Source organism: Cottoperca gobio, chromosome 9 (assembly GCF_900634415.1).
Source record: "Cottoperca gobio chromosome 9, fCotGob3.1, whole genome shotgun sequence".
Lineage (NCBI taxonomy): Eukaryota > Metazoa > Chordata > Actinopteri > Perciformes > Bovichtidae > Cottoperca > Cottoperca gobio.
This window is the reverse complement of record NC_041363.1, coordinates 4,567,185-4,592,954: the sequence shown is the minus strand read 5'-3', so window position 1 is coordinate 4,592,954 and position 25,770 is coordinate 4,567,185. Positions and strand designations below refer to the sequence as shown.

The 25,770-nt window shown below is 44.1% G+C and overlaps 1 protein-coding gene across 8 annotated transcripts; it reads left to right on the top strand.

The window, feature by feature from the left end:
- The first annotated feature begins 55 nt into the window (after window positions 1-55).
- ep400 (E1A binding protein p400) lies at window positions 56-25,770 on the top strand. Of its 8 annotated transcripts, none has more exons than XM_029438933.1 (54): window positions 56-231; window positions 1,632-2,968; window positions 3,087-3,194; window positions 3,307-3,388; window positions 5,374-5,762; window positions 5,871-6,170; window positions 6,528-6,713; window positions 6,842-6,982; window positions 7,086-7,164; window positions 7,314-7,351; window positions 7,449-7,506; window positions 7,689-7,778; window positions 8,193-8,306; window positions 8,410-8,594; window positions 8,675-8,852; window positions 8,945-9,081; window positions 9,193-9,362; window positions 9,503-9,677; window positions 9,791-9,927; window positions 10,080-10,266; window positions 10,644-10,813; window positions 10,920-11,107; window positions 11,977-12,264; window positions 13,643-13,807; window positions 15,581-15,733; window positions 15,859-15,929; window positions 16,064-16,353; window positions 16,764-16,966; window positions 17,383-17,552; window positions 17,801-17,997; window positions 18,130-18,241; window positions 18,359-18,646; window positions 18,787-18,861; window positions 19,001-19,129; window positions 19,224-19,268; window positions 19,443-19,596; window positions 19,802-20,037; window positions 20,144-20,317; window positions 20,403-20,450; window positions 20,535-20,671; window positions 20,795-20,851; window positions 20,947-21,025; window positions 21,214-21,384; window positions 21,493-21,538; window positions 21,624-21,730; window positions 21,918-22,119; window positions 22,208-22,347; window positions 22,579-22,770; window positions 23,013-23,187; window positions 23,445-23,599; window positions 23,739-23,900; window positions 23,991-24,068; window positions 24,381-24,525; window positions 24,666-25,770. In XM_029438933.1, exons 2-54 carry the CDS (start codon window positions 1,667-1,669, stop codon window positions 24,989-24,991), a joined length of 9,384 nt encoding a protein of 3,127 aa, XP_029294793.1. In that variant the 5' UTR covers window positions 56-231; window positions 1,632-1,666; the 3' UTR covers window positions 24,992-25,770. The 8 variants fall into 8 exon arrangements, with proteins under 8 accessions (XP_029294793.1, XP_029294792.1, XP_029294791.1 ...); XM_029438932.1 differs by having other exon boundaries at window positions 13,643-13,816; window positions 15,865-15,929; XM_029438931.1 differs by having other exon boundaries at window positions 13,643-13,816; window positions 19,805-20,037.

Sequence of the window (25,770 nt, the reverse complement as noted above, 5' to 3'; positions counted from 1 at the left end):
TGTTTTATTATTAACATCGTTTCACCACTTCCTGGAGACGGAACGACATCCGGGTTACACAAAAGGTTGCCGCGGTCGCCATGTTGCTGAATGAAATTAGCTCCAAAACATTGACTAGCCGTTAGCAATATCGATATTTTATTTTTTCGTGAAATAACATTTGTTACAGCATGTGACTTATTGTAAATATGACTTAGGATTTATGAAACTACTACAGAAGCCCCATTCCCTGTAAGTAACACTGCTGAGGTGATCAAATGTATTTATTTATTGGAAGCTGGCCTGCTAGCAATAACAAGCTAACATCGTTAGCATTTGGCTAGCATGCGTCCCGTATCAAGGGTTATTGTAATTGCTGAAATGTCACAGACAGCATTATTGCAGGTGTTGCAGTTTAATATTTTTGATCTACTTTGACTATATTTATCACCCAACCCTTTTGCCAACTGCCGGTGTGTATGTCTTACTGTAATGCTACTGGTGTTAGCTAACGTTACGCCCGATAGCGAAACTGGATGTAGGAGCTAACGTTAACGTCGTTACAAACAATGAAAAATTAAGCCATTACCGAGGTGATACTGCTTTATGTAGGGAATTGTGTTGTGTCGTGCCGCTATTGCGGTGTGTAATGTTAGTCAACAGCAAACTCGTGAATTTCTCACTGCTGTAATTTACTGTAATGGGCCACCAGTAACCGTATAAATCACCATCACCAGCATCAGTAACGCTGTCACCTTTGTTTAATATGCATGTTTGCTTTGGCTTATTCACAGTGGTAAACATGACACCTTTATTCTATATCTGGCGATATAGTTCATCCATCTGGCGTTGGCTTGTGCATACAGGAGTAAAGATGGACTGTAGCTATATTACCGTAAAGATGTGATGTTAAGACCTCTAAATATATAACGTTAACTGCTTTTATTGTGTATGTTCTGGTCTTAAAGGTAACAGCCCTTATCTACGTTGCTATTAACTCACCATCACTGTGCCAAATGATCACATTTGAATAAGTGTGTGATGATGATGTGCCGGCTGTCAAGCGTAAAATGTGACGTTACTGCCCATATTTAAGATTGGTCATTTATACCAGTTTAATACAAGAAGTAAGTGATGTGGAGAAAATCCTCTGAAGATGTGTCATTTTATATCAACTGAAGTTATTGGAACATCATGATTTAGTTAATTTTATGTTGAATAAATAGTTTTTACATAAAATAACTACACAGGAATGTTGGTTTTTAGATCAATCCAGTAAATTGTACCTGTCAAATGAATTAACAACATCATCATTGATTTAAAATCTCTTTCCAGGCTGGATCCAATATTTCCATAAAGCACCACTGCTCCTTAAGTTGCAACACTGCTAACAATGATTTAATACATCCAGAGATATTAAAGGGATTTGCTTAGGTATAAACTAGTAATGGGCATTTAAAGTATGGTCCATATTCAAGTTATTTACAAATGTAAGAATATGGTCCAAACACCGCAAATGGTCAACGATCAAACTAGTTGTTCTATGATATGCAAGTTTAAAGCCACATATCTCACAGTCATTTTGTTTATTTTGGTTGCATTCAATAGTTAAAAATCACTTATTGTTGTGCTTTGCTGTGCCCTTTCCACAGATTATTGTGTTTAGACATAGTAACAGTGTCACGCAATGCACCATGGAAGTGGATCACAGAATATGCAACGACAGCTTCAGAGATCCAAGTCTGCTAGTGGGGCTGAAGCAGAGGAGCCCACCATGGCAGTCACACAGCAGCAAGCTACAGTTAACCACCCTCAATCTCCTGTGACCACCTTTTCCACTGCTGCCAGCCCCTCAGCCCCACAGTCGCCCAATTATCAGATAATCATGAGTCGTAGCCCAGTCACGGGCCAGAACATGAATATCACATTACAAAATGTGGGACAGATGGTGACAGGTAACCAGCAGATCACCCTAACCCCACTTCCCATCCAGAACCCAGCATCACCTGGCTTCCAGCATACGACACCTCAGTGGAGGTTTGAGCATGCTCCATCTTCCTACATCCAGGTCACCTCACCTTTGCCCCAGCCCATGCAGCCCCAAAGTCCTACCCAGCACAGCCCGGTCCCTCTGCAAGGTGTGACAAGGCCAGGAGCACCTGGAACAGCATTGGGCGTGTGTGGACAGAGTCCAACACGATTTGTTGAAGCTGGTATGTTAGTGCGGCAAATCAGTTTAAGCAGTCCATCGGGAAGTGGCCACTTTGTTTACCAGGAAGGGACTGGACTGGCCCAGATTGCCCCAGCCACACCTGGCCAGATACAGCTGGCCTCTCCAGGAGCACCAGGCTCTGTGAGGGAACGCCGGCTTTCTCAGCCTCACTCGCAGACTGGAGGCACCATCCACCACCTCGGACCTCAAAGTCCTGTGGCCTCCGGTACTTCTCTCCCCACACTGGGCAGTCCTGTTCCCATCACCACTTCTAACCTACCTCCACAGATCAGCAGTATCATTCAAGGACAGCTGGCACGCCCTATGATGTTTGATAAGACATCGCAGGGTGTTGTCCCTGGAGTAGGAACCACATTTAGTATACCCTCCTCCATTCAAGCGTCTAACCCATCGCTCATCAATTCAAATCAAGGGATCTCCAACAATCCTCTTGCACCCACCAGCATGGCTGTGGCCACTATAAAGAAGCAGTTTCCCAAGAAGTTAGAGGAAATAGCTCCTTCAACTCCAGAGATTGCCCAGCTGAGAAAGCTGTGTACGGAGCACCACTCCAAGAAGATGGAGAGCCTGAAAGAAGTGTTCAAAGAATACTTGATTGAGCTTTTTTTTCTGCAGCACCTCCAAGGGAACATGATGGACTACGTAGCTTTTAAGAAGAAACCCTGTGTTCCTTTGTATACTTACTTGAGACAGAACGACTTGGACCTCGACGATGAAGAGGACGAAGAAGAACAGTCTGAGGTCATTAATGATGAGGTATTACATTGGCTTCTTCATAGTTTGCAATCAAGTAGGAATTGTACAATTATAAGACGTGTACGTTCATTTCATCCAATGAATATGTTTCAATCTTTCAAATCACTTCCGTTTTCAGGTGAAGGTTGGTACTGGAAAGGATGGCCAGGCAGTGACACCAGTTGCCATAGCAACACAGCTTCCTCCCAATGTTTCTGCAGCTTTCTCTGTCCAGCAGCAGTTTCAGGTGATCGAGGCAACACTTATTAGAATGAAATGATCTTTTCTTTCTTTCTTTAATTCTTTGAGAATCTTTAGTGCCAATATCTCACTAATTCCTTGAGAGGTTGTTTTTGCAGGGACACCAAGTGACTGCTGGCAGCATGACAAACCCTGGAGACATGGATGCCTTTAAGAGGCAACAGGCTATGTTGCAAGCAGGTAGGGCAAGGATCGTAGACTCTTGTCTTTCTTATGTTGCTTTGTTTCCTCCCCGTTTGCTTTGTTTTCTGTTTGTTTTCTTTTCTCCCTCTAATTGCTTCTGCTTTTAGATATTTGGCATCTACTAGCGCTCTGTGTTGAAGTCTTAACCCAAGGAAGGAGAGGTGACCTGTAAGGTCTTCCGAAGGTCATTGCTCTGTGCCGAGTGCTTTGTTTTGCGTTATGAGGGTATTGTGTGTTTTAAATCCCAGATCAGGCTAAGAGGTCCCGGATTGACGTTGGTCGCCATGGGCTGATTTTCCAGCATCCTGGTGTAGTTCTAGGATCACCTGGCGTTCCACTCCAACAGCTTATGCCAACTGCGCAAGGTAGGAGTGCTACTACCAGGCCGTTCTATGTTCTGTTCGGTGCTGATGGACATATCCCCTTCCTCAAACTAAGGAGATTTTTAAAAGTGAATCACAACATTCATCTTCTACAAACAAACTTCAAGCAGCATCAACAAACAGATCTTCATCCTTCTGCTGGATTTCTCAGCTGTCCACAGGAAGTTCAGGCTTAGCTGTACCAACAACAGCTCTCTCTGTCAGGATAAATGGGGAAGAAGACAATCCAAGTCTGAAGAAGAGTAGCCACTCAATGGGAAGATGCCATGTCTTATGATTTTCCTTTTTTGTTTCACTTATTGATCACCCGTCGTTATCCATCTCTTTTCTGAAGTTTGTTCCTGTTAGTCATCTTTATTTGGACAGACCTTCCCGTGCTGGATGGATTTCCATCTTATTTGGAGGTGGATCACAGAAAGTGGGAATAAATTCACTTTCCAATGGGTTTTGCCTGTTTTCCCACTTTATGAATCCACATGTTATGCTTCCTTTAAATTTCATTGTCATTCCTTCACAAGTCTTTTCCTCTTGTCCGTCCTTGCATCATCAACAGGGATTCAAAATCATCAATCTTAAATTCATACCTTAAATCTTCAAGAATGTCTTTATTTATCTCATGTTCACATTTAGTTGATTTCCTTCCATGTTTTTTCATGGCATTTTGTTCTGACTTGGCCTCTTTCCCTCAGTCTAAGTAGGATGGGAATCATGTGGAGGAGTTGCGTTCACGGCACACGTTTTTGCGATTGTGGTGGTGTGGGTGTGTCAGGGCCATGTGTTGATGGCGTCTAGGCAAGGTGGTGTGACGTGCAGGGAGGTAAGGCAGGTGCTGCTTTAGTGTGCACAGCTCCGCTCAGGCCTGCTATCTGCAAGACCCCATGTCTGTCCTTTTGCTTACCTCTGTGCTTTGTCGCTATGTGAGGCATCCAGATGCCTTGGTTAACCGCTAGAATTACATTGCTTCATGCATGCCAACATATGGTGTTTTTTGTGAGTGCCCGCTTTGTATTTTTTATTTACCTTCTCCCTGTCTCTTTATTATCAGAAGTTATTTCTTTCCTTTCTTTTTCCTTTCTAACATTTATTTTCTTCCTCTCTAATGAAACCTCTATTATTGCACGTACGATTTATGTTTTTAAACTTTCAAGATTTGAAATGCAATATTTTGGTTTTGCATTAATCAAAGTAGTATTTTATTTGAGAGACATGTAGATTCTCACATTGATTTCATTTCTCCTGTAAATCATTTTGCTGTATGACTTTCATTAGTTTCCGCTTTGACCATCAGGAAGTAGTACTCTACTTTTGATTCATACAGTACATCTAGTTCAAGGTTCTGAGGAGCTCAAATTCCTGAAGCTCAAACTGTCATAAATTTAAAAGTACTCTTTCATTATCTACTTATTAGCTTCAAAATATGTAACTTGATAGATAGATAGGGAAAGGGAAAGCCTCCACTTAATGGCATTTAAAACTTTTTTAATCAAGCAATAGCACAAAAAGACTTAAGATTGTCAGCTTGTTTTTTACTGTCTTTGTTTGTGTTGCTTTCTATACCACCCTTTTGTTTGTCCTATAATTTGGTTACCATGTGTACAGGCGGGATGCCGCCTACTCCTCAAGCGATTCCAGGACAGAAGCAGAGCCAGCAACAATACGACCCATCCAAAGGACCCCCGGTGCAGAATGCAGCCAGCCTGCACACCCCTCCTCCCCAGCTGCCTAGCAGATTGCCCCACGGTGCCCTTCCGATGGCAAGCATGTCTATGACACTCTCTCAGCAGGCTCAGTTAGTGGAGAACTCAGTTCAGTCTGGTGGTCAGCTCCAGGCACAGGTGAAGGTGCAGGCAGGTGGGCCTATGATGGCAACAATAAACCCCCACACACAGCTCCAGGCCCAACTGCAGCAGCAAATGCAGCCAGGTCTTCATCTCCAGTTGCAGCCCCAGCAGCAACAATCCCAGGCCATACTACAGTCAGGACAAGCGGTCAGTCTACTTGAAACAATACAATACAGTTTTTATGTATGTTTTTAAATAAATGGTGAAACTGCAAATGATCCTATTAAGAATATCTTTTGTCTCCCTTCATTATAGACGGTGGCACTTGCTCGACCTGGTACAGAATCAAACCAGCCAGTTCAGAGGATTTTGACCAACTCAATATCCATGACATCCATGTCTCCTGCTCCCCTCTCTGCTCCTAACTCTGTTCCAACCCCCCATACGGCAAGTCCACTTCGGCCTCTTGGCTCTAACATCAACCCGAGCACCCAGTCTAAACTGACTGGAACCAATGGCTTATCCGCAGTCAAAATTGGTGGCTTTGGTCAAAGTGCGACCTTACAGTCCTCACAGGAGGGTTCTCAAGATAAACAAATTGAGCAGGCAAAACTGGTGAGTTCCTTTAGCACTAGCAACATGTCTGCAGATGATTGAATAGATGCAGTTTCTTTAAATGTCTTAAATACACTTGCGTGTTGTCTTTGGATCGTCAATACTATCCACAGTTTTTCTTAATGAAAGCAAAGATGTATACTTTTAACTTCTGTATCGTTACTTACGACATTTTATAAATAAGAATTGACATAAAGTTAATCACAACGCCCAATGATGTGTGATGTCACTGCTGCTTGTGTTGTAATTGAGTGTGTTCATTGAGGTTTACATGTTTCCGTTCAACACCCTATCTCTTATTAGAGTAACTAAAGCACGGTTTCTATTCTGATGTCACATGCTGTTTCTATTGCACAGGAGAGTCAAGTGCATCAGCGCATCTCTGAGCTAAGAAAGGAGGGCCAGTGGTCAGCCAGTCGGCTGCCTAAGCTTGTGGAAGCCTCCCGTCCAAAGTCCCACTGGGACTACCTCCTGGAGGAGATGCAGTGGATGGCAGCTGACTTTGCTCAGGAGAGGAGATGGAAAGAGGCTGCTGCGAAGAAGGTATGGCAGAGATGGAATAATTCACAGAGAGAAATGTGAAATTACACATCGGCACAACAAAAGGAGGAGTCACTGCAGAAGCGGATGTCTTGTTGAAAGCCAAACTGTATCATGTGTCTCTACTACAGCTTGTTCGCACGTGTGCCCGTTACCATCAAGAGCAGAAGAAAAGTGAAGAGAGGTCAAAGAAAGAAAGGGAAATTCATCTTCGTCACATTGCCAGCACAATTGCCCGAGAGGTGGAATTCTTCTGGTCGAACATCGAGCAGGTATGTTTATTTATTTATTTTTCCTAATTATAAAACGCTATCATCATTTATAAATAATGACCGTGTATTTACCCGTCTTAATTATGTATTTTTGTTATTTCAGGTTGTTGAAATTAAACTTCAGTTTGAAATTTATGAAAAGAAGCTCAAAGCTCTCGGCTTGCAAAAAGCATCAGCCAAAGGTACGTCCCGCTGAACGCTCTGTCATGAGCTTTTACTTTCCCATCCATTGGTTCCGGTTCAAAGCTCAACTGTGCCAAACTATCTCACCTGTTACTACTTCTTTAATATCCAGATTTGTTGTAATGAACCTACATTTCTTGTGTCACAGTATCTGGTCAGTCAACAGGAGGAAAAGCTGATAAAGAGGTGAGTGCTGACCTGTCACTCTAAATAAATAACAACACATATGTACAAGTATTGCATCTTATTTATAGTTTTTATAAATGTTCTTTCTTTTTTTTAGGAGGTGGCAACTTCAGCTAAAAAAAGAAAATCAAGTTCGTCCTTGGTTGATGACCACGGTATGTGTCAAACTATCGAGGTTCCAAAGACAAAACAATAATAACATGGATGTTTAAAGGTTCAACGTGTAAACAATGAACTAACATTATCAACAGAATGTGAAGAGGTAACAGTGTTGACATGTGTTGTGTTGCAGAGACTGAAAGTTATTGCAACTGTTCATTTCTTTCTTTACTATTAGTCCAAGATGAAGAGAGCACCATAGAGGAACAGGAGGCTATGGAAGGGGAAGCAGACCACAAAGCAGAGCTGGTTGACCTGGCCAAAGATGGTGCTTATTTACATTACTTGTGTGTGTGTGTGTGTGTGTGTGTGTGTGTGTGTGGGTGGATGGGCAGGATTATGCAGGAGAAATGGGATTATTCCTAAACCCCATTTGTGTGATATTCTCTTGTGCACAACATGCTTTATAGTCATGTTATCAGCATCAGCTTAGGTGGTATTCATTTGTTTCATACCCTGACATTACCCTGGGTATATAGCACATAGTGACACTAACCTTATCTGAAATTAAACTTGCTATATATAGACAGCAATGGTGTTAATTAATGTAACATATTAATTATGTTAACACACTAACTGCCCTTAATGATGAGTTAAACACACATAAAATATTCTTATGTGATATATAATTGTCCGTGTGTCTGTATTGCTTGCTCAATTTTCTTTTGTATTTGGCTTTTAGCTGAAATGCCTCTTGATGCTTTGAAGAAGCAGTACGCTGGCGCCTACGTGGACAGCTTTGAGTGGCCTCAGCCTAGTCCTCACAGTGATGAGGATGACATGGAAGAGAGAGAAGGTGCCTTAGTCATTTGGAAAATGAAATTGTTATCTTCATCCTCATACTTAGCTAATTGTTGGGAATGATGTGATGTGTGAAAGTTGATATTCTTGTTCTCCAGAAAGAGAGTGTCCTGCAGGCAGCCCACCTGAGGCAGTTTTGATCGACTCCCTGCTTAGCGTGGAACAGTACCGTGGTGCTGATAAAGCCTCTGACTCTGATCGAAAGCCTGCCAGAGACATAGCTGAAGTGGCTGCTGCCACAGAGCTCATCCTGCCTAAGGGCAGCTTCAGGACCACTTCCTCAGTAAGACACAAACACACACACATTAAAAACAAAAACCAAAGACGTCTTATCATTTCTTAACTGATCTTTTATTCTACCAGACCCGCAGCCCAGCTCCTTTTCTACTGCATGGGTCGCTGCGAGAGTATCAGCAAATTGGTGTGGACTGGCTGGTAAACCTTCACAAGAAGCACCTCAATGGCATCCTTGCAGATGAGACGGGCCTCGGAAAGACCGTGCAGACAGTGGCTTACATGGCCCAATTAGCTGGCCAAGAGGGTATGCCTCAGCTCAAACATATACAGGATTTTTAAATAGTCATATTTTTAAGTGAATGTCATAAACACATGGTCTGTTTTCTTTTTCCATAGGCATCTGGGGACCCCACCTTATTGTAGTAAGGACATGCAAGTTGCTAAATTGGGAGGTGGAGTTCAAGCGCTGGTGTCCTGGCCTGAAGATCCTCCTGTACCTTGGCAACAGAAGGGAGCGCAGAAATAAGAGAATGGTAGCGTTACAACACATATTGGCAACATTACTCAGTATAGAAAGCTGTTTTTTCCCCTTAATTAACGGCTGTAAATGTGATAACATATCATCTGATCACTGATATCAACAGTGGTGGGGGGAAGCCAACAGCTTCCATGTATGTGTGACATCCTACAAGCTGCTGATGAAAGACCAGAGCCATTTTCTAAGAAGAAGGTGGAGGCACCTGGTGCTAGACGAGGTGCAGCTCATCAAGAGCATGACTGAGAAACACTGGGAAACAATCTTTGCTCTCAGAAGGTGAGCAGTGTGATAAACATTTGTACAAGAAGAAGAAATGTTTCACTGATGAGATCATTTATGTGTCAGGAATGTCTTTGTGAAATCACTTAATTTTCTGCCAGATGCTCAGTTAACGGACATTTCTTTGCATCTTGCAGTGAGCAGAGGGTTCTCCTCATCAACACTCCTCTACAGAATACTCTAAAGGAGTTGTGGACCATGATCCACTTCCTTTTGCCAGGAATCACCAGGTCCTACTCTGACTTTCCTGTTAAGGCAGGCACAGACCAGAACCAGGACTACTGCCACAAACTGGTCATCCGCCTGCACCGGGTGAGTATAGCGCCTGCATATCCCTCTGCCTGTTATTTGGAAACATGATTGATTTTCGCCTCACCTGCCATCCTTCCACATAACATATGACATTTCCTTACTCCCAACTGCAGATGATTCAGCCTTTCATCCTGAGGCGCTCTAAAAGGGACGTTGAGAAGCAGCTGCCCAAGAAGTACGAGCATATCCTAAAATGCCGTCTCTCCACCAGACAGAAGAGCCTTTACGAAGATATCCTCACTCAACCGGGGTGAGTCATTTGCTTTATTCTCTGAATCAGAGCTTTAACACGTGTGTAATAGTATAATGTGTCAAGATGTACATGTTTTTAATATTGGTTGCTTCTTTATTTAGCTTTGAAGTGTTTCTAATCATGTCTTCTGTCTGGGTCTGCTCCCACAGAGCTCAGGAGGCGCTGAAGACGGGTCATTTTGTCAGCGTGCTTCAGGTCTTGATGCAGTTGCAGCGAGTGTGTAACCACCCTGAGCTGGTGGCGCCCAGGGAGACCAGCAGCTCCTACTTCTGCTCCCCTCTGCAATACAACGCCCCATCACTGGTGCTGGGCGCTCTTAAGAATGACTCAAGCGAGGTATACTCTTGTCCTTTGCTGATGTGCACCATGTGTGTTTTAAGTTTTACATTTTTAAAGTACAAATATATGAAGGATTTGGGTGATGATCTATGATTTACGACATTATGAAGCAGATATTGGTTTATAAGTATCATAACAGACAGTGAGCTGCATGAAGACATCACTTTGGTCTCTAGAAACTGTCTTCCCTTTATATACTTTATATTCTATTTGTTTGAGCCTCTGCCTGTTTATCATTTAAAAAATATAACATCATTCCTTCTTCTTGATTTTAAACCTTGTGCATGTGTTGGATCTTCTGTTAAAATGTGATCATTAGTAAAAAATGTATTCATAATCGATCCGATTCTGCTTTTATCTCATTATCCTCTTAGATTGCAAACATGTCCATATTTGATCTGATCAATAACGAGAACAGACTGACTCGGTATCAGACTGAAGAGGCAGTTCCCAAACTAAAGATCACTCAGCAGCTCATAGAGGAGATCCACTCTGGTCCAGAACCACCGCCACGACCCAAGCCGTGTCCGATAAAACCCATGAGGTCAGCAATTAAATGTCATCTGCAGATCGATGGACGTTTTGACTGAAATGTAAATCTACTATTGTAACATCCTGGCATCAAAACAACATCGTTCTTTTCTGATTAGATTGTTCCAACCAGTGCAGTATGGGACAAAGCCAGAAGGTCGCCTGGCTGCCATCACAAGTACACCAGGCCAGCGTCCTCCAACGAGCTCTCCCGTTACTACCACCTCTGTTTCCACCACCAACCAGACAGCCCAGACCAGGGGCAAGTCCCCCGTCACCACTGCAACTACTACAGCCACTTCTCACGGTAAGACTCTTTCAGGAGTAGTACTCTGTAAAGGAAATGTTGTTTTTACAGTGAGTGAAGGATTCCAGATGCAGTCATCAAACTTTAAGAGGCAAACTCAACCCCCCCATAGTTGTTTTTCTGGTGCCTTTACTACAGTGTAACGTCATCTCCTTAAAGAAAGATCTTAGATCTAAATATATTCTACAAATAGTATAATACTAATGATCTCAGTGGAGCCTAATCTTTATCTCCAACTGTGCTTCAAACTATTCCGTACGTTACATACTGTGTTGTGTTGCATTCGTCATGGTTATAAAACGTATTCAAGCTTTGCCCATAGCGTCGCATATTGTTAAAAACATGTAGAGTGTGTCATATGTACAAACTTTAAAGGTAAGCTCTTTCTCCTACAACTTTATGGAGAGGTTTGGGACACCCTCACTGGCAAGTTTGACTTGTCACAGATGTTTCATCTGTTTAGATTCATACTTCCATGCATCAGTGGTGGGCTGGCCTCATTGTTTTGACCTAATGTTGGCAGAGTCAGGATGTAATGACAGAAGCAACAGTCATAGTAAACCTTTCAGATGAAGAGCTGCAGGCGAAAGGCACTTACTGCAGTTTAGGTGACGCTTTGACTGCAACTAATTACACACAATTACTGTCACACCAAACGTGTTCATTGTCAGGTAATAGAATTCTTTATCAATCAAATTGTTAGCAGTCATTCATTTGTCCATTAATAATCAATAACATCTCTAATCCTGCTTGCTGTGGCCCACTACTTGCTGAGTGATTTTATATGTTTGATCGTGTTAATGATTTGACTAAATATTAAGTTACCCCTAACATGTAGTCCCATACCCCCATTGCCTTGTACTTCACAGCGGTTGGAACAGCTACTCAGAGAGCCCAGACTGCCCATCCTGTCAGCAGCAGCAGCAACACTGTAGCCTCCTCTGGGAACAGTGGCATTGGGCAGCATGTGTTGGGGGCTGCCTCTGCGGCCTTGGGTCAGACCTTAGCTGGCACAGTTGTGGGATCGATAGCTCCCATCAGCCAGCCTGCATTACCACAGGTCCCAAGGCCAGCTCTAGCCCCCAGCCATGCCATCCAGCCAAGCTTACTGTCCCAGAGGCTGGTCCTTACATCTCAGGCCCAGGCACGGTTGCCTAGTAAGTGGCCTCCCCTCCCTTCCCTCTCAGCGTTTCCCCTCTACCTCTGGCACAACAGTATGGGCTGCTCTACACTTAGGCATCTACTTGGGGCACTGCTGATATGTGTTCAGTCTTCACTCCTCCAGAGGAATGGCTTTGTCCATAGACTCAAACTTTCAATGGTAGCATCACTGATGGTGCAGCAATTCTGGTCATGGCAGAGCTGCTATGTAGCAATAGTTATACAACTTGTGATTCCTATGAGATTAGATCTGTAGCCATATCAGCAGCATCTCCACAGCCTCAGCATTCTCCAATTTCTTTCTCAAAACCTGCATGTACACTATGAACGACCCACTTATTTTATACCACACACCACTACACTATTAAACTTAATGATGTCCTCCCCTTCTTTTTAATATTTGTTTTATCCCAGTTACTAATATTCTTTTGTCTTTTGCATCAGCCCAGCTGCAGGAAGAAATCCCAAAGCTTTGTTTATTTTTGTCTTTGCTAATGTTATGATTTCAGTCTGATGTTGAGCGTCACTGCAAAGCATGTGGAAATGCTCCCACAAACTCTTTCTGCCTCAAATGTGAACAGAGAAACCTTTTCAGTAACCACACACAGTATTTTAATATATAAACCAAAACTATTTTAAAGTTGTTTTGTGTTTGAACTAAGTTTGCTGAACCCTTTGAATGTGATTCTAGAAGAAAACACTTTTTGCATATACTTTTAGCCCAGTAATTACATTTGTGAGCATATATCAGTAGCACTTAAACATGCTTTAATGATTCATGCACTAATATCTTGTGCCCACTTATGAGCAATTTGTGCAATCTGTCCAGGGATGCCATCTATTAAAGGAGTACGTTTTGGTAGCGTAGAATATGTTTTTGTGGCTTTAATAGTACTGAGAAGTACACTGCCAGTCAGAGGTTTCTGAACACCACACACACTGTAGTAGGCACCTGTGTTAGATGACATACATACTTAAAGTCTGGTAGCTCTGTATTTTTAAAATACACAATCTTAGAGCCTGAGGAAATGTTGATTTTTAATTTACAGGTTATTGTTTGACACCAATTCCTTGAAAAGGCATCAAGTGCTTTATGTATGTATATGTTTCAGGCTCTCTGTCTCACCTGAGGACTTCCCTTACATACACCATTTTCTTTCCCCCCTTCAGGGTTTGTAAAAGTAGGATCTGCTATGGTTCTGTTGTGGAGGTCGGCTGTGCTCCTTCCTCTGATTAATCCACCCTGGTTCTGCATGTCTTGTCTCCTTTTCACCCTTTAACTAACTGATGCAGCCATGTAACCATTGTCTGACATGTCAGGTGACTTTTTAATGCAGTCCTTGATGACGTGCCTGTTCTTCCTTTCCATTGAAGGTGGAGATGTGGTGAAGATTGCCCAGCTGGCCAACATAGCAGGCAGTCAGAATCGTATCTCCCAGCCAGAGACTCCCGTCACTCTGCAGTTTCAGGGTAACAAGTTCACTTTGTCCCCCAGCCAGCTCCGCCAGCTCACCACCGGACAGCCCTTGCAGCTCCAAGGTACACTCGGTAATGTACATCCCATTGTCACACTTTTATCTCAACATAATTCTCTCCTTTGTGTCCTTTTGACATTTAGACCTTTTTATCAAATTATGGACGCATATTCTACTTGTCTTCAAGTCCTCAAGGCAAACGAAGCGTCCTGGTGACCTAACGCCTAAGTCGCGTACCATATAATTGCAACTTCCCTGGTTTGATTCTGACAGGGGACCTTTGTTGCCTGTCATTCTCTCTCTCTCTCTCTCTCTCTCTCTCTCTGTCTCTGTCTCTGTCTCTCTCTGTCTCTCTCTGTCTGTCTCTGTCTGTCTCTCTCTCTCTGTCTCTGTCTCTCTCTCTGTCTCTCTCTCTCTCTCTCTCTCTCTGTCTCTCTCTGTCTCTCTCTCTCTGTCTCTCTGTCTCTGTCTCTCTCTCTGTCTCTCTCTGTCTCTCTCTCTGTCTCTCTCTCTGTCTCTCTCGGTCTCTCTCTCTCTGTCTCTCTCTCTCTCTCTCTCTGTCTCTGTCTCTCTTCTCTCTGTCTTTCTCTCTCTCTGTCTCTCTGGTCTCTGTCTCTCTCTCTCTCTCGTCTCTCGTCTCTCTCTGTCTCTCTCTGTCTCTCTCTCTCTCTGGTCCTCTCTCTGTCTCTGTCTCTCTCTGTCTCTCTCTCTCTGTCTCTCTCTTCCTCTCTCTGTCTCTCTCTTCTCTCGTCTCTCTCTGCTCGCTCCTCATCTGTCTGTCTCTCTCTCTCGTCTCTGTCTCTCTCTATGTCTCTCTCTCTCTCTCTCTCTCTCTGTCTCTCTGGTCTCTCTCTCTGTCTCCTCTGTCTCTGTCTCTCTCTCTGTCTCTCTCTGTCTCTCTCTCTCTGTCTCTCTCTCTCTGTCTCTCTCTGTCTCTCTCTCTCTGTCTCTCTCTCTCTCTCTCTCTCTCTCTGTCTCTCTGTCTCTGTCTCTCTCTCTCCTCTGTCTAGTCTCTCTCTCTCTCTCTGTCTCTCTCTCTCTCTGTCTCTCTCTGTCTCTCTCTCTCTCTGTCTCTCTCTCTCTGTCTCTCTCTGTCTCTCTCTCTGTCTCTCTCTCTCTCTCTCTGTCTCTCTCTGTCTCTGTCTCTCTCTGTCTCTCTCTCTGTCTCTCTGTCTCTCTCTGTCTCTCTCTGTCTCTCTCTCGCTCTCTCTCTCCATGTTTCCTGTCTTTCTGTTATCAGCTGTCAGTAAAGGCTAAATAAAGTTTTTATAGAATGAAATATGTCTTGAACACAGTTAACATGAACATTTTATTTTAAAGTCCAATTGTAATTAAAACACTTTTCTTTGTCAGCTGTCTGTAAATCACCTCTCCTGTGTTCTCCTTCAGCGAGAATCTTTGTGGTTTTTGGTTTCACGATGGCGCTCCGTTTGACGGAATACCTTTAGGTCTCTGTCTCTGTCTCTGGAGACCTTATTTCTAAGCAGCCAAATCTTGCATAAAGCAGTAATGTTAGCGTTCCATCATCTGCAGAGCAGACGGTCAGACTGACAGCGGGAACATTTCTGATATTTCCCCAGATTAATTTTTTTATGATAGAAAAGCTTTTGATTTCAGTTGGACTTTAAGTGTCAGTCGTTGTACTGGTGTTGCATTTTCCTTGATGTACATTTGTTTCTGTCTTGTCGCGCAAACTTCAATTCTGAAAGCATGACTGCTGTTTTTATTCTTTACATTTTATTGTAGTGACTTAACTGCCACTCTAGCTAGTGTTATGTTTTGAGAAAGCACCTCTTATGTATATATTTTTTTTACTTAATATGTGTCATGGATTTAGGCAACATCCTGCAGATTGTGTCAGCTCCAGGGCAGCAGATCATCAGGCCCCAGGGGTCCATGGTAATGCAAACAATGCCACAAGCTGTCCCCGCCTCCAACGCCTCAGCTACACCTGGCACACCTCATCCTGCCCTGTCCACAGCCCAACAAGGTGACTCACTGTGAAGATTATCATCTCTGATTAATCAGTCTGTCTCTTAATCAGTTAATTAGTAACATCTGCTAGCACCAATATATTATTATAATTCTTCTATTGACGTTTTTTGTTTTTTTAAGCATTAGGTGTAACTACAAATGCCACATCAGCCCCTACCAAGCTCACTACTGCTGCTCATGCTGGTTCTCAGGTCAGTACATCCCTTTCAAGCAAAGTCCTGTTTGTAATTTCACTTTCACTGAAGTCAAAGCATTGTACAGCAAGCCGACTGAATACAAAGGAATAATTGTGGTTGTGTGCACCATCTCTCACTTTAATGTTCAGGAGTCTTCAGAAGATAAGACTCAGCAGCTGAAGGAGCGTTTGAGCCGCCTGTTTGAAGCGAACGAGCGGCGCTGTAGCCGCAGAGTGCTGTATGGGTCAGACCTGCTGCAAGCATGCACTTTGAACACAGAGCCTGGTCACTCTGCCCTGACTGCTGGAGGCTGGAGGTGGGTGGGCAGAGAGAGCTGCCTCAGGGCCCAGAGAACCTGCGTGGCTACCACCTCTACACTGCAGTCCACTCTGCTCTCTGTGGAGGATCGCCTGGAGGCTGCCAACAGCCTTATCAAGAGGTACTTCAGCTCAGTAGTCTATACTGCACATGTTGTTTGAAGCCATCTTCAAATATCTTATAAATCCATGCGTAGTGTTTGTGTCGCTTACTAGCCATATGGTTAGAAATTAGATTCATAAAAGCCAGGGATCAATCTTTTATTATAAGCTGGATGCGTGAAGCTTCTTGAACTTAAACTTCAATTGAATCAAAACATGCTGGGAACGGCTCCACGGCATACATTTTTAGAAGTCTGGGCAAAAGGTGCGTGTGAGACACTACATTTAATAACGAGAGACAACTATACCGCTGACTTCTTCTCTGCTTCGATCGTTAACAGCTGATCTGCTCAGGTTTTTATCACAATACAATTCCATGTTTTATTTCTTTATCCAAATAATGATCTGACCGACTGTTGTCACGTTTTAGGCTGGTTTGTGTGGTGCCTCCAACTGTAGCCCCGCCTCCTCACCTGTATGCAGCCAATCCCCCGGTTCCTTACAACCTTGAGCAGAAGTCCCTTCACCGTCGGCTACAAGAGGCCTCAGCCCCCCACAGTGCTGACATCCACCATTTGGCATCCCGGCCTCTCCTCCGTTTTTCTGACCTGCCCCTAATGCAGATGGATTCAGGTAAACTCAGCGCCTTCTTTGACATGCAGCAAGATGGGACTGCAAAATAAATGACTTAAAAACATGTATGAATAACTACAATATAACAAACTGCTACTGCTTTAGTATACCGTACATACTTCAAACAGAAGAATAGAAAAGAATAGGTCTCTTGAACACAGTGCAGTGACGTGTGCAAACAGTTTAAAGCAATAACACAATGTTAAAGATGATGAAAAGAAGAATAGAAAAGATCTAGTAATCTTAATCCTCGTAAATATTGTAGAAACTGCTGGGATTACAGAGAACAATGCACACATTATACTCTTTATAGTTACTGTTATTATACATCTTAAATAAACCTCTGGTGTTTCCGATGCCGACTGAAACCTCTGACCTTGCCAAGAAAAGTAACGTGATATTGTTTTTATCCAAAGGTAAACTGGAAGCTCTTGCCATTCTGCTGCAGAAGCTCAGGTCAGACAGCCGCCGTGTCCTCATCTTTACTCAGATGGTGAAGATGCTGGACATCCTGGAGGCCTTCCTAGATTACAGGCAGCTCACATACGTGCGGGTCGACGAAAGCTTCAGTCCTGACGAACGACAGGTAAAACTTCCACTGGTTCTGACAAGACACAATCCTTATAATAACAAGCTTCTTAGCAGTCAGCGTTACCTACAGCAGAGATGTGCTGATGTGTCTCTGGAAACGATACGTATAACAAGTGTTCTATAGTCACATGACGGCAAAGTCATGAGACCCAAGAACTAATTGGCGATAGCGTCACTTTAAAATGTATTTTAAAGATGAGACTGTCTCCGTCTGTTCACATGCATGGTGTTGTGTCCCTGCAGGAGAATATGAAGAAGTTTAACAGGAACAGGAAGGTGTTCTGCAGCATCCTGACCAACCGCTGCTGCTCTGCAGTTGGGACTTTGTTTGATGCAGACACCATCATCTTCTACGACACAGACCTCAATCCCAGCATGGATGCCCGCACCCAGGAGTGGTGTGACAAAATAGGACGTTCCAAGGATATACACATATACAGGTGATATTATCAATACAGAGAAATGTGTTTCTGTTCTTCGTTATGTTTTATGTTCTTTAGCACATCACTAGTAGAACTTACCGACGTTACTATTGAAGGACTACGTTTGCTTACGTTTTTGTGTGTTGCCAGGTTGGAGAGTGGAAACTCCATTGAAGAGAAGCTGCTGAAGAATGGCACCAAGGACCTGATCAGAGAGGTGGCTGCCCAGGGGACTGACTACACCTTGGCTTTCCTCACACAAGTAAGATCAAACTATGAAAGCCTTTTGTGTGTGAATCAGTGAATCATTTTCTCCACCTGTCTAACAAAGACGCATTACTTTACTTATATAACCGACCTGACCGTTGTTTGTTTTCAGCGGACAATCCAGGATCTGTTTGAGGTGGAGGCAGGCTCAGGGGAGAAGGTGGAGGAGTTTGTGGTTCTTCACCAGGAGCCATCAGCCTCTGAGGCAATCTCTCCCAGAGTGGCGAGACCCTACATCCAGGCTCTCCACAGCATAAACCTGGATGCCCTGCCGGAGGAGGAGGAACAACAGGAAGAGGATTTAGCAGGCAAAGAGTCAACAGAGGACAACCAGGAGTCAGAGAGCCAAGCTAAAGAAGAGCCTGCTCAGAAAGAGGAGCTGAACGCAGTCATGGAACAGGTAGCTTTACTTTTCTTTTATATAACATTTGGAAACTAGTGGAAGCAGAAAAGTACAAACACAAGAAATATGTCAAATGAAATGCAGTTTGGTTATCTTGTTGAGTTTAAATTTGTATTTACTTCTGTTCCCTGAAACAGCTCACACCAATCGAAAGGTACGCCCTGCATTACCTGGAGTACCTCCACATCAGTGATGACGAAACTGCTCTCAAGGTAACTTAAACTAATGTTATTATATAGATGTGATTCATATATTTCTGAGTATAGATCAGACTCATCGTGCGTTACCATGTTGGGTTTTCAGTGTACCATGTGTCCTTTGGTACATTTGATTGATGTTTATTCTCCTCAGGAGCGGTTGGAGTGCTCTAAGAGAGGCTGGGAGCTGCAACAGCTGCAGAAGCTGAAGGAGGAGGAGCAGCAGATTATGGAGGGAGACGAAGATCTCTTCACCTACACCAGGGAGGATGCCTACAACATGGTGGGTGGCCACGTGATCTCTGCTAATGGAACAAGAAGTGATGTGTGGATTGTGCTGCTGGTGTTGATATTAACCTTTCCTCTCGATTCAACAGGAGTATGTGTTTGATGCAGAGGACGGCCACACAGAAATCATGCCGGTGAGGCCCCAAATGTTAAATTATGCATAATTCTAGTGGTTTCAAATAATAAAAAATAATAAAAATGTGACCTTATGTTTACATGTTTACACGAATCCTTGTATTATCTTCCTAATTGCATTACTCTTATTGAGACGCATTATAACGTCCCTGACTTGTGATTTTCCTACACAGCTTTGGACTCCTCCAACACCACCACAGGATGACAATGACATTTACATCGACTCTGTGATGATGCTGATGTATGACACAACCCCCATGCCGGAGTCCAAGCTGCCTCCGGTCTACGTCCGCAAGGAGCATAAGAGACTCAAGATGGACCCCTCGGGTAAGACCTGACTTGTCATCCCTGCTCTGCACACTGCATTTAGTTACATGTACATCTATAATATTTATTTTTGCTTTAAACACTAGTCACAATGTCAGGTCTTCACTACACGACAGTGTATCACGATATTAGGAATCGATGCTTGCTGAAGTGTCATTGCAGGTTTGTTTTGTTTCTCCGTCCTAACTCGAGTGCGTTTGTCCAGCAGCAGCCAGAAAGAAGAAGAAGGGCCACGGGGAGACGGTCATTCCTCCACGCTCGCTTTTCGAGAAGGCCAGCATGCTGAAAGTTCGGCGCGAGGGCAAGGACCAAAAAAAGAACTTCTCTCTCAAGCAGCAGGCGCCCTTTGCCAAGCCCCTGCCATCGCTGGTTAAACCTGCCATGGAGGCTGGCCAGGACAACCCAGAGTGGCTCATCAGTGAGGACTGGGCTCTGCTTCAGGTACTGGCTTCCATCGTAATCTTTCCTTTTTTTAACTGTGTTCATATAAAAAGGTTGTATTATATGTACATTCAATGTCCAAATGCCACTGCTGTGTGTCTGACAGGCTGTAAAGCAGCTTCTGGAGTTGCCTCTGAACCTGACAATCGTGTCTCCTGCACACACTCCTAACTGGGATCTGGTGAGCGATGTGGTGAACTCCTGCAGCCGCATCTACCGCTCTCCCAAACAGTGTCGCAACCGCTACGAGAATGTCATCATTCCCAGAGAAGAGGGCAAGGTAATGCAGAGTGAAGGAGAGTCGCCCTACTTTGCTTCCTCACCTTGTACTTGTTTGTCTAAATCACGTCTCTAACTTTTTTCAGTTGGTGTATGAGGCAAACCCCAAGAAGAAAACCAAGAGCATATACAAGGTACGCTATCCCAGCCTTTGTTTAATGTGATAAATGTTTCTTTGCTCTTGAGCCTAAGTCTTTGTATCATATGTACACGCTCAGTCTAAGAACAGCCGACCTCTAAGGACCTGTCAGATCTACACACAGGATGACAACGCCACTCACATTCAGCTCTACAACAGCCGCTTTGAGCTCATGAAGATCATTGCCAGCAAGAGGAGCCCACCAATCAAACCACTGTAAGTACTGATGGTTGTCTGCGTCTCATCAAGGAGCAGGAGCATTAGAAATCTGAAAACAATGTGCCCATGCAATCATTATGTTCTATCTTAAGAAAGAAGGGATGTTTCTCCTTCTTACAGGCTCGGCATGAATCCATTCCAGAAGAATCCCAAACATGCCTCGGTTTTGGCAGAAAGGTGTGTTTAATGTCGCCATTTTTGTACTTTTAACATCTAAACCATAAGTCTATAAATAAAGAAAGAAGTGTAACGTTGTTTTTCTTTTTCTTCAGTGGGATCAGCTACGACAAGCCTCTCCCTCCCATTCAGGTGGCATCGCAGCGTGCTGAAAGGATTACCAAGGAGAAAAAGGTGATTGTTGGCAATGACATTGTTAATCGGGAGCACCTGCTTTGTGTTTCATCACTGTCGGATCCAAGCCGTGCTTGTTTTCATCGACACTGGCATGTTTGCATTTTTGTTTGATTGTGTGTGTGTGTGTGTGTGTGTGTGTGTGTGTGTGTGTGTGTGTGTGTGTGTGTGTGTGTGTGTGTGTGCAGGCCCTTGCAGAGCAGCAGAAGGCTCAGCAGTTGGTACAGCAGCAGCAGGCTGGAACTCCCCAGGCCCAGGCTGCAACCGGACTGGCGCAGACTCCTGCTGCTGGCCAGGCTCTGGTCCCTCAGACTGCCACAGTGGCCGGAGTTGCTGCTGTGCCTAATACAGCTGTTCTGGTGAGCATCAAAACATCCTCCAACCAATATTCTTCTATGTATAGTGAGATCCAAAACAAGCCACTTCTCCCGGTGACGCCTCGTACACATATGGTTCATGTTTTTCAGACTGGAGCCATAAAAAATGCCACTGTGGGCACAACCATCCAGGCTGGTACGTTGACACACATATTGTTCACATTATGCTGTGTGTGTGTGTGTGTGTTCCAGTCGTTAATTCTTGTTTTTGTTTCTTCCAGCCACTGTAGGGGGGAATGTGATTGTGAACACAGTAGCTGGAGTTCCTCCAAGTCCCTTCCAGGCCAACAAACGTCTGGCATCTCCAGCCATAACGGGCACCCTGTCTGTGAGTCATGTTCATTTATCGCTGCTGCTCTGGCTTAACTTAGCCACCTACTGACTTACAGTAATTCATGACACTAATAGCCTTTGGATTGTCATAAAGCAGAATGCACACCCACTGCACCCTGTAGATGAATGTCCATTACAAGTGTTGGAGCTCATTGTGTTGCTGTTTGTGTTGTTGTTTCCAGCCTGTGGGTGCAGCTGGAGCCCAGGTGGTCCACGCACAACAGAGGACCGTAACGACTGCTGCTGCCCCTGCCGATGTGGTTGCCATAGCTACGGGTCAGGGTGTTCGAGCCGTTACCCCAGTGACGGCATCTGCGGTAGTTACGACTACTCTGAGCCCGGTGCCGTCACAGACTCGCCCGCTGGTCACTCAGGTCACACAAGGTACTTAACCGAACAAATGCTTTTCTCTGACGAGACGTCCCTCAGGTACCAGTTACTGTTTGACAGATCTGACTTATCCTCCATGCAGCCGCGGGGATGCAGTTGCCACAAGGAAAGCCTCTCACCCCCGCCCACCTGCAGATGCTCCGGCAGCAGCACCAGCAGCAGCAGCAGCAGCAGCAACAGCAGGCTGCTTCTCCACAGATCAAAGCTGTAGGCAAACCCCAGGTACACCGCCAGCATTCTTACACAACAGCTACACAACATGCGATGGTATCAAATGTGTTTGACTCTGTTGGATGAATCTGACATATTAGCTGTAACTGAGATGTATTTTATTAGTATGATGGCAGTACTTCAGATTTACCCAGTAAACAATACAATGAAACAGCCTAAAGGTTAAAATAACAAAATGTGTGTAGCTACTTTACCTTTAACTGGCAATCTTTGTGTTTACAGGAGTTGTTGAAGATGCACAAGCATAAGTTGCAGCTTCAGCAGCAACAGCAGCAGGTAGCTGCTGCAGTGGCCACCCAGGTGCAGCCTGCACAGGCTGCCCAAGCTAATCCCCAGCTAGCGGCTGTGGCAGCACCCAGACCTGGAGCCGTGCTGACCGGCACCACTGTTGCCAACCTGCAGGTGGCCAGACTGGTAAGAGTGTGAAAAGATTGTTGTGGAAGTAATTGCATCATAAGTCCCAACCATATGATTTCACAAGATCTCTGTAGGTAGATTGTTAATAATATAAATCTAGCTTAACTTGATGTATACCAACATCAGAGGAAATGAGAACAGACATTGTGTTGTGCAGCATTGTTCTCCTGTGTTTCCTCTTTTCATGTCAGAGGTTGAGGTTGTTGCTGCATTAATGCTGGTTGTGTTTCCTTGCACAGACTCGAGTGCCCACTCAGGGCCAGATTCAGACCCAGGCAGGACAGACGGCCCAGGTGACCCTCACCAAGCCTCCTGTTGTCTCTGTGCCGGCTGTGGTCTCATCAGCGGGCGTCACTACACTGCCAGTCACTGTAGCAGGCATCAGTGTGGCTATTGGGCAGGCCCAGAAAACAGGTTTGTTAAGTCTTACTGGACGTCTTTGACAGGGGACATTTGTTCTGTGACTTTTACTTGATTGTTGCTCCTCACGTCCTCGGGGGCTTTACAAGCTACAATTAACAGTTCGAAGTTAGGATTGTTTAAATATGTTATGTTATTGCTCAAGATATGCTACACGTGTAGGACATCGTTCTGGACAAATGTCCTATAGTTATCATCACAAATGTGTGTTAAATCCTAAATGACCAATATATCTTTCTTCTGTCTCTCAGGCGGGCCTGTGCTGACGCCGGCCTTCCCCCAGATGCAGGTCCAGCAGCTGCTTCAGATGAAGAAGCAGCAGCAGCAGGCGGCAGCAGTCCAGGCAGCGGCCCAGCAGCAGAAGGCAGGACAGACGCAGCAAGGACAGACGACTGTACAGCAGAAGGTAAGCACTGGACTTCCAGAACTGATCATTTGTTAGGAGTCTGTCGTCAAACTCTGTCCACAACAGAAGCAAAGAATACAAACAGATTTAGTTCAGGAGATGTTTAAGTGAATGCAGTAACTGTGTTTTCCCTTTTTAGATCGGCACCCAGCAGGTCACAGTGCAGGCTGCTCAGCCAGCCCAGCAGTCGCAGCAGAAGGTGACGTATGCTACCACCCAACTGCAACCAGGAATCAAGACCCAGTTCTTTACTACAAACATCGCCCAGGTTCAGAAACCCACTGGAGCCCAACAAATCCAGGTGCATCATCAGTGGCTGTCACTACCGCAAAATACATATTTGCAGATTAACAGTGTTTGATATGAGATTCTCTTGTTTACTTCTCTTCAGGTGGCTAAGCTCCCACAAATAGTGCAGCAGCAGCCCACTGTGGCCAACATCCAACAAATTGTGTCTTCTTCTCAGCAGGTAAGGCTTTAGCCTCTGTATGGTTTCTTTATTTATGTACCACAGTACGATACAATACATAACATAACAAAAGTAGCAACTACGTAAAAACAATGAGTGTGTGTGTGTAACGGCAGTGGCAGGATGAGGATGGTTACTCTTCATCACTTGAACTGTCTCACAGTATAAGCATCACATCCTCAAAACTACCTGCCTTTGTGTCACATGTGACATGCTCTGATGTGTTCATAGATCGTTCTAAAGGCTACAACTATGACAGATACTTTGTTTTTATATTTATTTGTTTTCATAAGGAGTCTTGTACTGTTACAGCACCCAGAGATACTATTCACAAACGAGGTGAAACGAGCAACATGTGATCTATTTATTAACAAAAGAAGTGACGACCAATCAAATCAACACCGAACAAAGTCTACCAGCAGAAGACTGATGGGTCAATCAACATTCACACAAAGAAGTCGGGGTTCTTGTCCTAATTATTTATTATATCTTGCCCAGTTTCTTTTGTTGCTTTGCGACTGTAACAAATGTCCCTGTGGTGGGACTAACAAAGGATGATCTTATCTTAAATGTTTTGTTTGCGTTGTTTCTCCTCAGATCCAGGCCCAGACTGTGACTCTGACCCAGGCCAACACGTCCTCTCCTGCTCAGGTGCAGATGATTCCGGCTGGGACGGCAACGGCGCAGGTGGTCCAGCAGAAGATCCTCCAGCAGCAGCAGGTGGTGACTGCAGCCACCTCACCCCAGATCCAGACGCCTCCTTCCCACAGCCCCGCCCAGCAGCCTGCACCCTCTGCTGCCGAGTCCACAGGGCAGCCCGCTCAGCCCCAACAGCCCACCAAGGGTCAAGCTCGCCAGGGCGGCATCAGGGCCAAAACTCCTGCCAAGCCCGGCGGGGGGGTCAGCTAGGATATGCACACTAAACTGAAGCGGTTTCCCGCAGTACAGTGAAAGTGCTGAAGTTGTGCTGAAGCGCTCTTATGGATCCCACTGCAGCTCCTGCCAGAGACTTTGCATCACATTGTTAATCACACCAAACCTTTACCTCACTTCAACCATATTATAAGTGTGTTCAACATAATCATTTCAGTGTTCATACCTAAACTGTTTAGGAAGATCAACTCCACAGCACTGCTGCCCATACATCTGGTGGGATCCATAATGTTGCTGAACTGAGTCAACTTTGTTAGTTCTATTCTTTCTTTGTGTCATGAAATGTGGAAGTTTCTTGACATTTCCACGACGTTCCCCCACAACTACTGCCCGATACATCAAACGACAGACAGCAGTCATGCCTACAAATGATGATTATATTATTACTCAAGAGATATCTGAGGCTTATGGGTAATGAGCTGTCCATTAGAATAAGTGTATTCATAAATAGTCCCTTTTATGTCTAATTCCCTTGTTGTCTATAGATACTGAATGGAGAATAATGCACGTTCCTTTAGTCATTTGTTTTTTATTGCAGCAAATACACTGTAAACATGTACTTTAGTATTTTGTGTTTTCTCATAAATTGTCTTTTTTTATTGATGTCAAGGAAAAAAAAACTGTAAATATCAATGAAAAACATTTGTACTTGTAAAGTAGTCGTGTTTTCATTGGGTTTTTTCAGCCTAATTGTAATAAAGTGTTTTGTTTTTATATACAAATTCATCTTTTTTCCTTTCATTTTTTTTCATTAAATCCGTTGTAAGTA

Bases quoted from the DNA above. Each gene is read 5' to 3' on its own strand.
- ep400 (XM_029438929.1), top strand. From the start codon at position 1,667: ATGCACCATGGAAGTGGATCACAGAATATGCAACGACAGCTTCAGAGA. The intron at 5,763-5,870 runs GTCAGTCTACTT...CCTTCATTATAG, and splicing joins TACTACAGTCAGGACAAGCG to ACGGTGGCACTTGCTCGACC. The intron at 17,553-17,800 runs GTAAAACTTCCA...GTGTCCCTGCAG, and splicing joins TCAGTCCTGACGAACGACAG to GAGAATATGAAGAAGTTTAA.